General features: G+C 39.5%; 1 protein-coding gene across 1 annotated transcript in view; it reads right to left on the bottom strand.

The window, feature by feature from the left end:
• Window positions 1-44: 44 nt before the first annotated feature.
• Window positions 45-16,195, bottom strand: part of STT3B (STT3 oligosaccharyltransferase complex catalytic subunit B) — a 44,988-nt gene continuing 28,837 nt past the window's right edge. Inside the window, exons 6-16 of the mRNA XM_015853900.3 lie at window positions 14,887-14,985; window positions 13,125-13,271; window positions 11,800-11,848; window positions 10,630-10,784; window positions 8,687-8,898; window positions 7,722-7,909; window positions 7,057-7,228; window positions 4,930-5,103; window positions 3,835-3,948; window positions 2,559-2,771; window positions 45-572 (exon numbers count right to left, since the gene is read on the bottom strand). Of these exons, the coding sequence (XP_015709386.1) occupies window positions 492-572; window positions 2,559-2,771; window positions 3,835-3,948; window positions 4,930-5,103; window positions 7,057-7,228; window positions 7,722-7,909; window positions 8,687-8,898; window positions 10,630-10,784; window positions 11,800-11,848; window positions 13,125-13,271; window positions 14,887-14,985 (1,604 nt within the window). The 3' untranslated portion in view covers window positions 45-491. The remainder of the gene's footprint in view (window positions 573-2,558; window positions 2,772-3,834; window positions 3,949-4,929; window positions 5,104-7,056; window positions 7,229-7,721; window positions 7,910-8,686; window positions 8,899-10,629; window positions 10,785-11,799; window positions 11,849-13,124; window positions 13,272-14,886; window positions 14,986-16,195) is intronic.

Here is a 16,195-nt window from a genome sequence, read left to right on the forward strand (position 1 = left end):
AGAAACCATGGAGCGGTAATTATGGGAGGAACTTATTCTGAAGGTTTAATTTCAAAGACAGCTTTATTTCCTCGTAATTGTCGAAAACAAGTCATTTTAGATTTAACCATTCCAGTTTACATGCTGCTGCTCTTCAGCTGAACGTGTTCCAAGAAAGATTGACAAGTATGCATGTGCCAAGGACCAAATTACAGGGTTCTTTGGTGCAGTCAGTCCCAATTCTCAACCGATTTGAAGGATAATATGTACCAATAAAAAAAACGCTGCTAGACTTGGATAGCAGCTCTGTCTTGCTTCACATTACAAATCTAAAACAGCTGTTCTCAATAAGCCAATATTTTTAATCAGACATTGCCTGAAAATTTTGTACAATAATCTGGACCAATGATGGTTCTGTACCCTCATGTTGCTGTGAAACATGACTCGAGCTAAAGGCAAAGACCGGTTATCTCAAGGACAACTGCTTCGTATTAGCATTCGGAACAGTGTATTTAAACTGTCTTCCTGTTGGGTCTCTTGCCTTTCTTTAAAATTAGTTTATTCTTAATGTAGCCACGCTTCCTTTTGGAGGTCTAAAAAGAAAAACAGAATACAATGTATTAGTTAATGATTTAATCTTGACCGCGATTTTAATGCTGTGCATTTCAGTCTGAGCATTAGATTTATTTTTAAAGAGCTTAATGGGTAAATCCTCAACTAAGTATTATCTGTTTATTACTTTTAAAACTGGGATTGTTAATTCGTGCCCAGCATTCGCTTTTGTGCGTGCTGTACTTTTCCAAGCTGCACATACACACGATCCATGGAGTTATTTTCAAAGCTTTGTGCTGAGGCAGAATTGATAATTAACCAACGCGATAAAGCTCTGCTAAATAGGCCAAAGAGCAGAAGCGACAGAGAGCATTCGTTTTGTTTGGAAATACCACCTCGCGTCTTTTGCCCTGTTTTGATCTCTTTGAAGTTAGCAAGGTCGATAGCAATGTTTGTTTGCACAAAATGGGTTTTTCATAAAGAAGAGAAACTGCACAACCATATTCTCTAGTCTTTAGTCCTCTGTTGCCTGCGGGCTTGTTAGTGCTGTCTGCTTGTGGGTCTCTTATCAGCGTGCTTTAGGTTCCCCTTTCTTCTTTTTATTTAACAGAGGTGGTGATGGGGAGAAGTATCAGTGCTAGTCTTGGCTCATCGGAAATTCAAAATGCATAAATAAATAGTCAGTCTGCTTCTGGAGAGCGGAGCTGCACACTGGGCAGCTCCCAAGCTTGCTGCAATGTGCTGTGCATAGCAGCAGGCTCCATTGCATCCATTCAATGTGACTTTTTAACTTTCTGCTAAAACTAACAGTGTTTTGAAGTGAGATATGAACGCAATACTCAGACTTGCTACTTTGGTGAGTTTGAGCAATGTCAGCCCTTATCGTGGAAGAGTGACAGGAGAAGGACTGGACTGCCAGTAAGGAAGCAGCCCTTTGAAACCTTCAGCTACTACAGAGCCCTCAGCATGTGCTTAAGCAATCTGAGTGTAGACAGCAGCCCTGAGCTCTTTCCCGGTTCACTGACTCCCCATTGGGAAATCCTTTAGTAGCTGGTGCTACAACAGCTGGTGCTGGATCTAAACTGCCTTTAGACAGAACTGGCACATCCACAGCTCTAGTGAAGTCAGTGTGTCCACAATTACTACATACAGCCTTGCTTTATCACCTACAAGCAAAAGTTACACTGTAAGTTAGGCACAGAATAACTTTTGCTTGTTGTCTTTTTAAAGTAAGATTGGCTTCCTTGGCAACTCTCAAATGCCTTATTTCACTAAAAATATGCCATTTTTACCAATTTTACCAGTCCCTTCCAACATTCCTCGTTTGTACTTGTATGACGCAGTGTATGCTTACTGCCTGAGCTAATTCACACACCTTTCTTTCTGACAGGATCCTGGGATTCCTTTTGCAACGTATGTTAGTATACACAGGGGTCAGAGGCCGTGAAGGACAGGGCTGCTGCTGCTGCTGAGATTCTCCCGAGCTCCCTGATAACAAATCCTTCTTAGCAGGCTGAAGTAGCGCGCCAAACTAACGCTAAGATGACTTCAAACAGTAAGCAGCCAGACACTTCAGTTCCATCAACAAAAGTTTCATATTTAATTTATTTCATACAAAAGTGCCATTTTTAAACTTCTAGGCATCACTACTTTCAAACAAAGTCAGAAAGCAACTTCCACATAATTTACTTAGTGAGCCATAGTTACTGAAACATGAATTGCTTTACTTTAGAGATTATGCTTCCAGTTACATGAAGACTTAGGAGCTGTAACAGCCAGTGACACGCTCTATTTCCAGTTAGCGTTCTGCCTAAAAAAAATCTAGCCTTGTGTCTTTACATGCTTGTAAGTTAAGCAGACAGTAAATTAACAATTATTACCAGCAGGCAGGTCTGATATTGGACACTAACATGAACAGTATCCGTAACATTCTGGCTAGTGGAAATACATAATTCACCCGCTATGTGATTGACTTAAAAATAAATTGCCCTCTCTCGACCCTCTGAGTTACTTCACTGTGAACCCACCTTCTTTGACAAATACTTCTGTTTCGGTACAATGTTGGTTACTCTAAGTTTATGATCCAGCGTCTCCCTGTTGTCTAGTTGTTTCACCTTGTATATTCTAACCAGCCAGTGCTCTGAAGTAAAGGCTTCCTCCAGATGTTTAAATTTAATGTCTTTGTTTCCAATCTCAGCGTTTCGCGTACGATCAAATCCTGGGGGTGTCCGAAAATCCAGCTACAAAGACCAGAGTTGTGTATTAGTTCAAGACAAAACCCAAAAGCACAGCACCACAAGCTATGGTGCTTTATACCACGTGGCAATAATTTCCACTGGTCTGCTCAAAGGATGCTCCTTCCTTTCTTACGTTGGTTATCGTGACCTGGAAAATACTCTCTTATTCTCAACTATCAAAATTGAGAACCCTCACCCATTCCTGCAGTTGATGCAGGAAATACCGCTTTGTATCTTCCAATGGAAACGCCACTTCTGCATTCAGAGAATATGCTATTCCAATGAAAGACAAAGGTACAACTGCTCAGAGTAGGCTGGGGATTTTTTTGGCACAGCTGTTAATGTTTATTTTTCTACTCTCATACTGAAATATTTTGCACTATCATGTTTCTTCTGTTCAAGTCCGAAATAGTTCCTTATTGGGGTTATCAGTTCAATCTGACCCCTGTGTTAAGAACATGATCCCATGGCCTCTAAGTTATAGCTGAATAAAGAGCTCTTGATCAGAATGAGGAGCTCATGGGGCAAGGGCTGGTGGTGAGAAGAAAAAAAGCAAAGCAGTCCAATTTAGCTACACACGTTTGATGATCCCAAAGGGGACTGGTGGCTCGCTGTAAGAATTAGGTCCTCCCTCTGTTATATGGCATGGAGTTGCTTACAACACCAGTGTGACTTGGATAGAAATTGGGTTGTTTCTGACAGATACTAAATAAAGACAATTATTAATAGTTCTGTTTTGCTGTTATTAACAAGAAATGCTCCCCGCCACAAAAGAACTGAAGCTTATCAAGTGCTCTCCATAATGTAGTTAGGACACTCATCTGAGGCCAAGTAAAGGACAGCACAAAGCTGAGTGCCAGCCTAGCTTAGCAGTACAGCTGCTTCTGCCTAAAGGCTCTGTTCAAGAAGTAGTTTGGAGGTGTTATGATTACTTGTTAAAGATTACTTTCTTACTTAAGATTCTATTACTAGGAGCAGTACTCAATCTAAAGAGTGGAAAATGCATCAGAGTAACATTTGTACTCTCACATTCTAACTATGATTTAGTAGAAGAGTGAGCACTAACCTGCATCTCTCCAAATCTGTAGTAGGACATCTTATACATGAGGCAGTTCAGCAGTGTTGGAGAACCTGCCTTGTCTACCCGGAATTCTCCCTGAGGAGTGAAGTAATCGCTTTCCTTTGAAAGTAAAAGAAGATAGGTAGAGTCAATATAAACTGAACCTCTATGTAAGGTAATTTCTCATTCCTTTCTCTGCAAAAACCAACAAAGCCACACCACCACCACCCCAACAAAACTTCCATAAAGAATCATTAAGATTCTTCTGACTTCTGCAGTTTAAAAGCTGATTCAAGTCAGTGCTGATGGTGGTCACTGAAGGTAGAATCAGTTACAAACTGACTCACTGTAACCTAAAATGCTGCGGAATAATTTTTCTACATCTCTATTCTTGTCTTGCTACAAATTCTGTCACTTTACTGTAAGCAGTCACTGAAAACCTGTCTTGAAAAGATACGAAGTAGTTGTAGGACGTCTACCAGAATTACTCTTCAAATGTAGAGAGTACCACACTGTTAATATACAAGTGCACGATGAAACTCTTCATGCAGCATCTCCCTCATGTCTGATCTGGAAGTTTTTGTTTGGCTTAAGCAAATATTACTACAGGCTTGTGCAACTGGAGACATTCTAATAACTTCAACTCTACATAAATATTAACACTAACTTGTCTCCTGCTATTACGGAGTTTGAAGGAATTGGTAACACCAACTATTTAAACATTCTGAATGCTCCTTTTTTTTAGTAATTCAGTGGTGCACAGTGAGACACAGACAGGAATGATAAGGGATACCTTGTTCTTTTGTTACAGTGCAAAAAAAGAAACTGAGAAGCTTTTGGGGTTACTGACCTTTCACAGGTAAATACTGACAGAACCTGTCCTGCAAACTGCAGGCCTCTGCACTGCTGCTGTTCTAGAAAAACAACCCTAACGTAGCTTTCAAATACTTGCAGTAAACAGAGATTTCTCTCCATGGTGATGAACACCAGAAAAACGACAAAGTAAATAAAGGTTAAATAGAACGACGACAAATGGAGGTGAAAATACAGATCACAATCGGCCAAGAACCCTTCAGTTTCCCCGCGTGCATTTCCACTTACCCGAATATCTTTGGGATGTTCCCCCTCTGCTATTCTCACCATCCACAAGAACTTATTGATATCGTCACCGGAGTAGCCAATCACACCACCAAATATAATCAAAACGTAATCCACATCCAGACTTCTCATGATCTCGTATGCTGCCGACTCATTCGAGGACATGGCCTTTCCCACCTGCATCACAGCAAAAACACCCTCAGTCTCTGTACAGCTGCCTACTGATCACATTCTCATATCAAGCACCTGCAAGACCATGAATATGGTTCCCCACCTGACCCCACAATCTCCTTCTAGGTAGATAAAACAGATTGTCTTCATATAGAAGGCCAAAAGCTCAACCTAAATGGAAACGTCTTCTGCTCTGTGGAAAAAGGGTAGCCTACTGAAATGAGCTGTAAAAAGTGTGGTAACAATTGCTTTCCTTTTGTGCATTTTTCACACTTATAAAATCTACTTAGGTCAATAACTGGCATCAGTTCAGTAGGCCTGTGTGCCACAGAATCTCTTGTACTTAAATGTATAATAATGTCTCACTATAGCAGAAGGGCAAAACTACAATATAAATAATACTGCATCCAAAAGGGTAAAATTCAGTTAAGTCAAGAACTTAATGAGAAAACACTAAGCTTAGGCTGTCAATCCGTCAGAAAGACCAAGAGCTTCAGTTTCTTGGCTGTTGTTATCCTTATCTGTGTGAAATTATTTGGCAGATTTCTATTTCTGTCCAGGAAAAAATCACCTGGCAAAGATTTCAGGGCAATGCCTCATGCAAAACACAAGTTCAGAGATCTGCCACAAAACACACGTAGTGCTTTACTTCCCCCTTTGTTCTCAAATGGAAGCGAACAGTGCCAACTCTCCAGTCATACTGGGGAGAATTCTTTATTAAAAACCATTAATAAATAGTGACGTAACGTGCACAGTTACTGTGTGTACAAAACACAGGTGATTGTTTTATGGTCCATCTGTTCACATGATACATCTTGTCCTGAAGGTATCTGCAGGTTTGGACACAGTATCTGTACTATAGATACTGGCAACAGCAAAACAGAGCTGTGTATAGAGCAGATGAACACGGTCAGTAACACACTGACTCTGGCAGGCCAGCAAGAGAAAAAAAGAGAAAAGCCTTATTACATGGGAAAGCTTGCTGACTAATATTAGCACCAGTGATTCCATTTCCCAAACTTTCTTTTGGCTGATGCTTGCTCCCTGCCACCTCACCTCACACATTTTTACAGTACTTTGTATGCTTGAAGCACAACTCAATTAATTTGTTCATTTTGAATGCTGCTTGCCAGCACATCTGGTCCAACTGCTGCGCTGGGTACTGACAGGAGACAGAAACTATTTTATCACTTCCCCCAAGCTCCTCCTGGCGTTCTGCCCACGTCGCAGAACACGGATCTTCTGGGAAGAAGCGGGCACTGAGTGATGGCTGACTACACAGCACCTAGTAAGGCCATGTAGAGCATTGCTTTGCTTCTGAAAAAAGGATGGTGCCCCTGTAGACACAGACAGTGGTAACAAACACCCTGCCTTAGATAGAAAGAGCAACCCTTAAACTTCGGAACTGGAAGAAATTGAAGGTACAGATGTTTTATCAAACTGCAGATTTGAGAAAACAATCACTTCAAGTCTGCAACACTTCTATTGCTACGTATATGCTTTCTCAGGTTTCCAGGATGCCTGAAAATGTATTTCGTGTGGTCAGTTTTCATAGTGCCACTCAAAATCCAGTCAAAACGTTGCTGAACTGAACTGATCTGTGTTTGGACAGTGCTGGCCGAGCAGTGGTACCAGGTGAGTTTTTGCAGTGCATTTCTCAAGGGGAGTGGTTACACGACCCCATGCTGTCCATCCTCACACAAAGAAAATACGACAAACTGAAGTGGAGCTGAAGTTCTGGGAACTCCAAGAAAACAAAATGGAGAACCCAAAAGCAGAATTGATCCTGTCTAGCCCCAATCCAACCTTTATAACAGAGTTGAAATAACGGCCGAGATACCTGCTTTTTCCACCTGTTTCTTTGTGTCATTTTATCCTTCAATAAACATCTACACTTTCATATCTGTCCAAAAGAAGACACTCTGGTGCTGGCACTCTGCAGAGCATGGCCACGCTTACCAGAGCTATGTGGCTGTTGTTCCAAGTGTTGTTGTCTACCAGCGTGGTCCGATTGGCCATCCCTGCGATCTGGTAACCGTAGTCCCACCACGACATTACTCTGGCGTGCTCGTCTGTGTTTTGTCTCAGCCAGTAGTACGCTTCCCTGAAGTCATCCAGGATATTCCGAGTGCTGCAAAACAGAGTTCATTTTATTCACATCAGTACAAATGTTGGCAAGAAACTGACTGCATCATGATAAATCTGGGCTCACAAACAAAGCCTTTTTTATGCTTTCCACTCCCTGTGAGGCATTCAGTCCCCAGCCTGTACTTGTGAACTTAAACTCATGGACAGCTGAACAGCCAGAAGCTGAAACTGCTTTTGAAGACGTGACTGAATGCATTTCCAGTTGAATATATATTCATTAACAAGCTGTAAGACCCGAATACTTTTTTTGTTCCTTTTCAAACTCTCATGCTTACTGGCTTTGGATAGGATTCTTTTTATGTATTGATATTATTTTGTAAAATGTTAGATACTTTTGAAAAGTAGAATATTAAGAGGTTTTTCATTCAGGTGACAATTTTGCCTTAATATAATAAAAAGCAAAACAAATTATAAATGCAAAGGAACTATAAATGCTTTTGCCCTTTAATTATTTTCAGACCCGTGTCACTACTTACCCATCGTGGTTATAAGAAGCAAGAACAACACTAGGACTGGAGTATGCATTACTTGTGACCCAGGTACAGTGGACGGCAAACATCATCAACAGCATCAGCATCAGCATAGTAACTATGTTTTTGATGTTGGGACCCAGTCCTTCTTCTGTTTTCTCCTGTTCAGATACATGTTTTCTCACTTTGCCTGCCTGAACAAACACAAACAGAGCTGTTACGGCAACTTCAATCATCTAAAGCAATGAAACTGAAATGCCTTTTTCTTAACTCCATAAAAGCTGTGGGATACTGCAAAAATCAACCAAGTTCTAGTGTAAATCAACCAGGTATGCACAAGAATGTTTGGACAACGCAACAACTTGAAATAATGGGTTATTCTCCCGTATCTTTTCAGAAGAAGAAAATCTATTATATGTGGCTTAGCTCAGCTTAGTGCAATAATGCCCTTTTATAAGGTAGAGTAGAAGAGAGAAGGACATTGGAGTCTACTATGAGGAACAGGGAGAAACCCTCATTCACTGGTTAATGTAACATAGGATACAAAATAAAAACATGAGTAGGTAACACCATCTCCTTCAGGACTTTGGAAGTACAGACATACCTTCCCATTAAATATATTATTCCTCTATTTCACTCTGTTTAGCAAGGAATACAAGAGGGAAGCAGTTACACAGTGGGTGACACAGAACTGCCATATTAAAGGAGAGAGAACAACTGCCTGCCATCACCCATCTAGAAAGCTGGGTCAGTACTGCAGACTTCCTTTGGTTAAAGGCTTGCTCTGATCAGCTACAAGGCACCACTTCTATACTGGCACTGATTTTCTTTCAGAGCATCATTACTTACAGCTCATTGAAGAACAGCACTTTGTTACTCTAAATTTCAGACCTTTAGAAAAGTTAAAATAAACCAAAACAACAATAAAGCTTATCTTAATTAAACTCCTAACTTCTGTTCCCTCCCCTCACCTTATCATACAGGTTGCCAGGGTTCCTTTTGTCGTCCTCATCACTGCTGTCCTCTATTGGTGGATTTTCCCTCTTCATATCATCACCCAAGTAACGCTCAAAGACATTAGAGAAAGCAATTGCAGACAGCATACAGACCACAGGAGTCAGAGTGAGCATCAGACGAACCATCACACCAGCAAAGTAAACGGCACTGATTGCATACAGAGCAACTGCAGAGGGAAAAAAAGAAACCTACTGATGACATTTAGAAATTAACCCTCCCTGTGACTGCACGCGTTCAGGCTCACCAGAAAACTGTTTTTGGGAGCAGGCTGAGTATCTGTGTGTATAAAGACTGGAGCGTGCACCTTGTACTGCTTCTTAATTTACAGAGATAATTAATGTGTTTCCCTTTTAAGCCTCAAGTCCTTCCTGAAACTCGTCCTGACAACTATTAACAATAACACGACTTAATTTTCATATTCATTAATAATGTGTCAGAAGATCCACTGTATTGAAATTTAATATCACACACCAATAATACTACTGGAGTAGTAGGTAGCTGCACTTGGTTAGAAAGGCCAAACAAGTTATTAAATCTGAAAAAACAAAGAGCAAGGATTAGATTCTCGTATAGACATCAACATTTAATTTAAATTAGAGACATTCCTGAACAAACTGGGGGCTCATCTACATTACAACAAAGGTACAGAAGATGATACGGCAAGCCCTATTCTGAAGCAAGTTTTCCGGGACAGCATTATCTCTGCTCCCTTCCTTTGCTTCCCTCCCATCTCTTCCTCCCCCCAAGCCCCAAACAAAGCATCAACAAAACAACAACAACATAAAACCCAAAAGGATTTGCAGGATAGGAATATTCATAACACTTTTCCTGAGAGGAAAAAACAGCAAAAACACAACCTGCATGCGCTGTTAGGAACATCTGTTGTTCATGTAATAGTGGTTATTGCTGCTGTGCTACAGCTTGACACATACAAGCACAAACTTTAGTGAAAGCTTTGTGATTTGCCACAGAAATAATTAAGGGGCACTGATTTATTGAATTGCATTGTACAAACATTTTGCACATTGTAGGACAGTGGTACGGCTCTCTGTTCTCACTCACAGGTCTCTTGAAGCTGACTGAAAGGATGCAGCATTAGCTTTTTGCTTTTTGCTTTTTGCTTTTTGTACCTTGCAGCACTGCTTTTTGCAAGGACTCATGTACACAAAAGAGCACAAAATACTCCAAAGTCACAGGACTGAACACAATAAATGTTCCTGTCGCTCGTGGGGTAATTCCAACAGGCTGCTGTACTGGACTGAAGCCTTCTGCTTCCATAAAAGAATGAGTGAGTGTGCTTCACTCCTCCTTTTGGGCTACAACTCCAAGTTACACCTTCAGAAGCCTCATTCCCAACCTTAGCAGTGTGCTCTCAAAGTAAAGCTTCGTACAAACAAACAACTTGTTGTCACTGGCACAGTGAGACCCCATGCCTCTGCTTAGGTCTGAGACTTATCTAGCACTTGCTCCACAGTGAGTGATTCAGTTCACTGAAATAGCTGAAAATCTGTTAAGAAAAGGCATTTCGCATCATCCTCTGTGGATGATGGATGACTGCCAGGTACCCAGAGAAGAATCAGGCGCCTTGAACCTGTGTGGGGGAGGGTTGCTGCTCCGAGCTCTTCACCTGAATATGAAACTGCAGCCTTAACCCGAGGGCTGTGCAATCCACACATGGAAGAGCCACAGAAATGCTTTGACCCCACCGCGCAATAAGGCACTCCATCACCGTCCCACCCACCTCCACACGAGCTGGTTGTAAACACTACTGCCTACAGGCAACTCTGAACATCCCCCCTCATTCCAGAAAAGGTTTAAACACGTTGTAAACCGGCTTTGAGCAAACAAAACTAAAACAGAATCAAGTTGAAGACGATTTTAAAACATTTTCTCTTACCGAAGACTCTTTCATCGTTGATGTTTTTGATACAGAACCACAGCCCTGCTGGGAAAGTACACACGAGAATATGCAGATCAAAAAAGAAGGAAACCCATGTTGTAGGCTGATGCTCAGACACAGAGGCAATGATCGGGATGTGAATTTTCGCATACCTTTTTTAAAAAAAATTCAGTTCAAATTATTTTGAAGAGATAAAATGATTAAAACTTGTAAGCATTAGGAATTCTGAAATGCATTTCAAAGGCAGCATTGCAATTTCAAATGCTAAGCGCTTTATTTAGCGGAAACCTGATGAAACTTCAGTACCAAAAGATGCCCCCTGTCTTACTGTTATCTAGGAAGTATTTGTACCTGGACGGGCAGATCATTTATAGGCAAGGAACAACATCGATATATTTTTCAAATAAATTTGAGGCTCCTTTACTGACACCTATTCTACTCCATTTATTACAGTGCTGGTACAGGATCTTGTGTCAGCTGGCCTTCGAAGCCTGATAAAAAGTTGAACTGCAAATGCACCCCTGCATTTAATCTTAAAAGTCAACCAGTTAAAACCCACCTTCAACACACTGATCTGCAAATACCTTTGGTTTTATTCATACCGTCCATTATTTAAGTGTCTGGATAAAGAACTGAACACTGGATTTTTAAAGGTTAACTAAACCAAAATAATTATCTACAAAAACACAGACAAATAAACCAAAATTGTTCAGGGTAGCCATCTATATACACAAAACAGATGTACGAAGGTAATAAACAGGCACCATGCAAGATCACGTGTTACAACTTTGTGATTTCGTGCAATGTTGTGCAATGAAAACAGTGTAAGTTTAAGGTTCTTCATAATTCTGAAGCGTGCCCTCAAGTGTTGATACCACTTTTGGTTATCCTAAGCTGAGAAGCGCTGACGTTTCGTAGACGAACATACAAGCAGCATATTTAAAGACTTCCAAAGAAACAAAAACTTTAATGAACAAATTAGTGATGAAGGTAAAATGGCTGCAAAGAGCACGGAACAATTACTACCAATGTTCTCTTTAGATAACTGATCAAAATCAACTGTACTCTTGTTTACTGAAATACTACATGGATTTGAGAATGAGGAGAGCAAAAGATTGTCAGTTTTCAGTAGAATGCTATTGATAGCAAATATTATCCTTTACTTACCCAGTGTCCCACAGTGAATAAAACCTTCCACTCCAAGGAGCGATATAACCTGAAAATGAAAAGAGAGGAAAAAAAGACTTTTGCTCTCTAGGTATTTAAATGCAATCATTTGTCTACACCTTTACATGACAGCACAAAACTAAACACCAGAAGAATTTTCATTAAATGTGCAGAATATGTGAACGAGGCCTACTGCATTAGGTAGCTCAGGAAGTCTACCGATCACAAACCCAGTTTCAGTTGTGAGATCACACCGGACCAGTTCAATCTCAAGACATACACACCTCCAGAAGTCAATATAGTTAAAATATAGTTAAAATATTTCTCAAAGAATGACTGATTGCAACCTATGTGCTGTAAAGAAGTTCAAAAACAGAAAACAGTAAAAAAAAAAAAAAAAAAAAGAAGAAACAAAATGTGGTTGTTTCTTTTTTAAACCAACCAACCCCTCTAAAAACATGACTATATATGAGGTATATATTAACATCACCCTATTTATACCAAGCAGAATTCAGTTTTGGCATGGGTGATGTTTATATGGGAAAACAGTTGACTTTTTCTCCATTGGAGGAAGAAAGCATGGAGGTAAATGACCAAAGAAATAGGTCATGGAATCAGAAAAAGGTAGCGAGGCATCTGAGGAACTCGACCATGCAAAAACAAGGTTAATTTTGTGAGGTTGGGTAGCTATCATGAAGACTGGAGGCTGAACCACAGAAGAGGAACTTACAGACATACATTACCTTCAGTAATATTGAAATCAGGTTAAATTATTTAATAAAGTACCTATCTTTATCTTGATTTATCAGTGCTATTCAGAATAGATTAACTGCGCTTATCTTCCCAATAGGCTTTTGTTATAGTTATGTTCCTCTTCCAACCTGACTTCTTGCACCATACTCTGTATTATGGAAAAATTGCAATGATGCTATAAAGTTTTGTATGCAAAATACGTTTACATGCACACACTCCATTTTCAGTAATGAAAGAATTAGCCCAGCATGCACATGCTTTATAATGTTTGCCTTCTCCCATTCTTTAATTCTAAATGCGCTCTTGGTATTTTGACGTGATATTGATCTGTGCTTTCCAGCTGATGATCTGTTTGGTCTCTTCAGCTGATTTATACATCTAAATATCCCCAGTATACTCAAATCCAGGAAAGAATCCTGCAGCTCAGAATGCAGAGTGAATTCCAGCACACAGATGCATGGTAATAATATGGGTGTTGGTTTGCTCTGGTGTCACCAACAACTACTTCTGACTTAAGTTCTGATCACCTCAGTTACCTGCTCCAAAGAGAATCTGGTTCCATGTATATTTACCTGTGTATGTCAAATAGATGACGCTCAGGAATACAATACCAGCAGCCAGTGAGACACCCAAGAAGAACAAGGTCTGAAACTCTTGCTTTGTTAGCCTGTCTCTCAGATACTGCAAAAATGCATATGCCTGCAGCAGTGCAAAAACACCTAAAGAAAGACAAACATTTCTGTTTAAACGCTAAGAACAAAACAAAACAAAAAAGCAATTGGCAACATTACCCTCTGTTTGGGTTAGAAAAATGCACACAATGTATATGTACCCTTACATCTGAAAACCAGTATAAAATTACCTACTCAAAAATTCACTTTAATAGTTAACAGAGATGATAGTTCCTCAGCTATTGCAATGAAGTAATTTCTCCACTAAACATTATTTGCTTATTATGGATTAAAAGCTGCCCTCTCACTCCCAAATTAACTTGGGATTAAGGAGGAGAAACATCTGAAAACTGGATTGCATACATTTTGACAAAGGCCAGTTTAATAAACCCAGGTGTTATGAAAAAACAAGATACAGCTCTTGGCTACTTTGAGTAATGGGTTACAGAGAAAGACCCCCGACAACATAAAGAGCAAGTCTAATAAAGGAATATATGGGAATCAAGTTACCAAACAAAACAATAGGATTTAATGGAAGAAGAAAAAGAAACCAACATCTAAGTAACACAGACAATGGAATTATACAAAGCTAATGCTGAAACATCAGAATTCGCTAGGTAAGCACCCCGCACCCTCAAAAAGGTAGTTCCGAGTCTAATATTAAGCATGGGCATTTTCTGTTGTTATTTTTTTCAATGTACATAATCATATCAATCCAATGATTTTGCCACTCAAAAGCTAAAATCGCTGCTAAAAAAACCCACATGACTACAAGTATATGGTCATATGGTGTTTCTCTAATCATGGAATTGTGATACATGATGTTGAAATTCATTAGTTCTGAAGCCCCAGAGAAAGCAAAATTTCTATTCTGATGCAAACTGTGGTGTAATAGCTTTTACTCTGTCCATTATTTGCACAATGTTGAAAGAATCTCAATTAATATAAAAAATATGCTAAAAATATATTTTTTTCTCGTGAATTTTAATCAACTTTCAATTGCTGTCCAAAATACATTTTAGGTGACAATATATAACTGAAAGAAGGAGCCATCTAACAAATTAAGCTGTACCACAAGACCAGTCTGTGCTCCTAATAAATAATACGTATGCTCCTACATCTAGCGGACTTAGTAAAGGTTACTGCTGTCAAGAAATCAAGATGTCTGAATGCTTAACAGCTACTGAGAACAAGCTTAGTTTAAGAAAACAAAGAATCAAAAAGATGAAAATGGGTAATTTAAAAATCAGCCTCCTATATGTAATATGTCATCTGTAGTTAACTCGCTTTGAAAAATTATCAACTCTAAAAACAAATGGCTCAATAAGAAGCGTGTTTACCAGTAACAAATGTTTCAATTATACAACATTTGAGAGTAACATTATATTGCAACACAGCAGAGATTATCAATGTGTAAAATAAGTGCTTGTCAGAATGCATTAGTGATTCAGCGTTACGGAGGCATTTTACTTCCATTAACTCACACAAAGAAGGCTAATGTGTTGACTGGAAAGAAAACTTCCCAACAGACACTAAATTGTACCTATTTTCTTCAACAGTTTAGTTTGTTAGTTTGAGTTATTTCTAATACAAAGAAACAGCCGCAAGGGTTTGAGGTTTTCTTGTGCTGAACAGGTTGTTTGGAAGCAAACAGTTTCCTTACCTGCAGCTGCCATGTGTTCACTTGTTCTAATTGGTTGAAATCCCACAAAAGGTATCTGCATTGATAATATTAACCCGACAATGTAGAAAGTGCTATATGCTACAAGAAAAGAGGGAGAAAGCAGAAGAGAAAAGCGTCAACAAATGAGTATACACACTTCAAAAAGCACCAATTCCCCAGCAGAGCCCATTCCTCAACTCTGAACTAAGAATGACACTGAAACACAACTGTACTGGTTTAAATACTTTGGCCACTGTTTACTGTAAAAAATTGCATTCTTAGAGAAAGTAGCAAAGTGCCGCTCTTCCTAACTACGCTGTTGTTGCTTATTTTTCTTCCTGTAGAAGTGAATCATCCACCTAAAATGCTGTAGCTTAGGAAGTTTTCTCTTCCCATTTGATTTCCTTGTTTTTCCAGAGCATGGGTGGGAGAAGAGATCTCAGGTAACAAGTCAAAAAAGCAACTTTCCATATGAGGAGAAATTAAAGGAGCCAGGCTACAAAGATACAAAACATTTAAGTGTGCACTCCTTACTTAGAGAATGAGAAAGGTATGTTTGTTCTATTTTTAACGCAAGAACAGAGGCATGACAAGAAACTGAAAAGCAACAGAATTAAAGAGAATACTGAGCATCTGTACTATTAGACCTATACCAATAACAGGGACTCATAACCCCTCAGAAAGCTGAGGCCAAGAACACAAAAGTATTAACACCACAAATCATTATTTTAACTGAACCAATTTTCATATACATCACTCTGACAGGATTTGGTTGCTAAACAACCCAAGGTGAGAAGGAAAAGGAAGGACAGGAGTGAAATACCAACTACGAACAACCATGAATCTGCTCATCTTGGGAGCAACTACTCAACTTCAAATCCAAATGAGGTTTTTTTTCCCTCAGCTGCAAACAGCAGTAACGTACCTCCAAGATTCCTATACATCATAAACCACTGGCCTTGGCAACAGCCTCAATCTTATGAGGAAATCCTTGTCCTTGTATAATCCTTTTCTAAGAGAACAGGTTTGGGGACCACATCAATGAGGACCACCTAATATACCAGTGGCATTATTTTTGTTGCAGCTGTGTATTACGCTCCTAGGACACTGTATGCTTTGCAAAGATCACAAAAATGACTGTCATGATGCTTCCATCCACTTCCAGCTCTCTTTGCTGCCGTGTTCTTCAAAGCATCAGTATTCTGCTGCTTGGCTTTACTACCAATCTATTCCCTCTTTATGCCACTGAAATGTATTTGTGCTGTAGAAAACTTCATTTTTGAAGAACTCACTAAAACATAAATCATTT

This window comes from Coturnix japonica, chromosome 2 (assembly GCF_054131305.1).
Source record: "Coturnix japonica strain WE chromosome 2, WE-NBRP24, whole genome shotgun sequence".
In the NCBI taxonomy this organism is placed as follows: domain Eukaryota; kingdom Metazoa; phylum Chordata; class Aves; order Galliformes; family Phasianidae; genus Coturnix; species Coturnix japonica.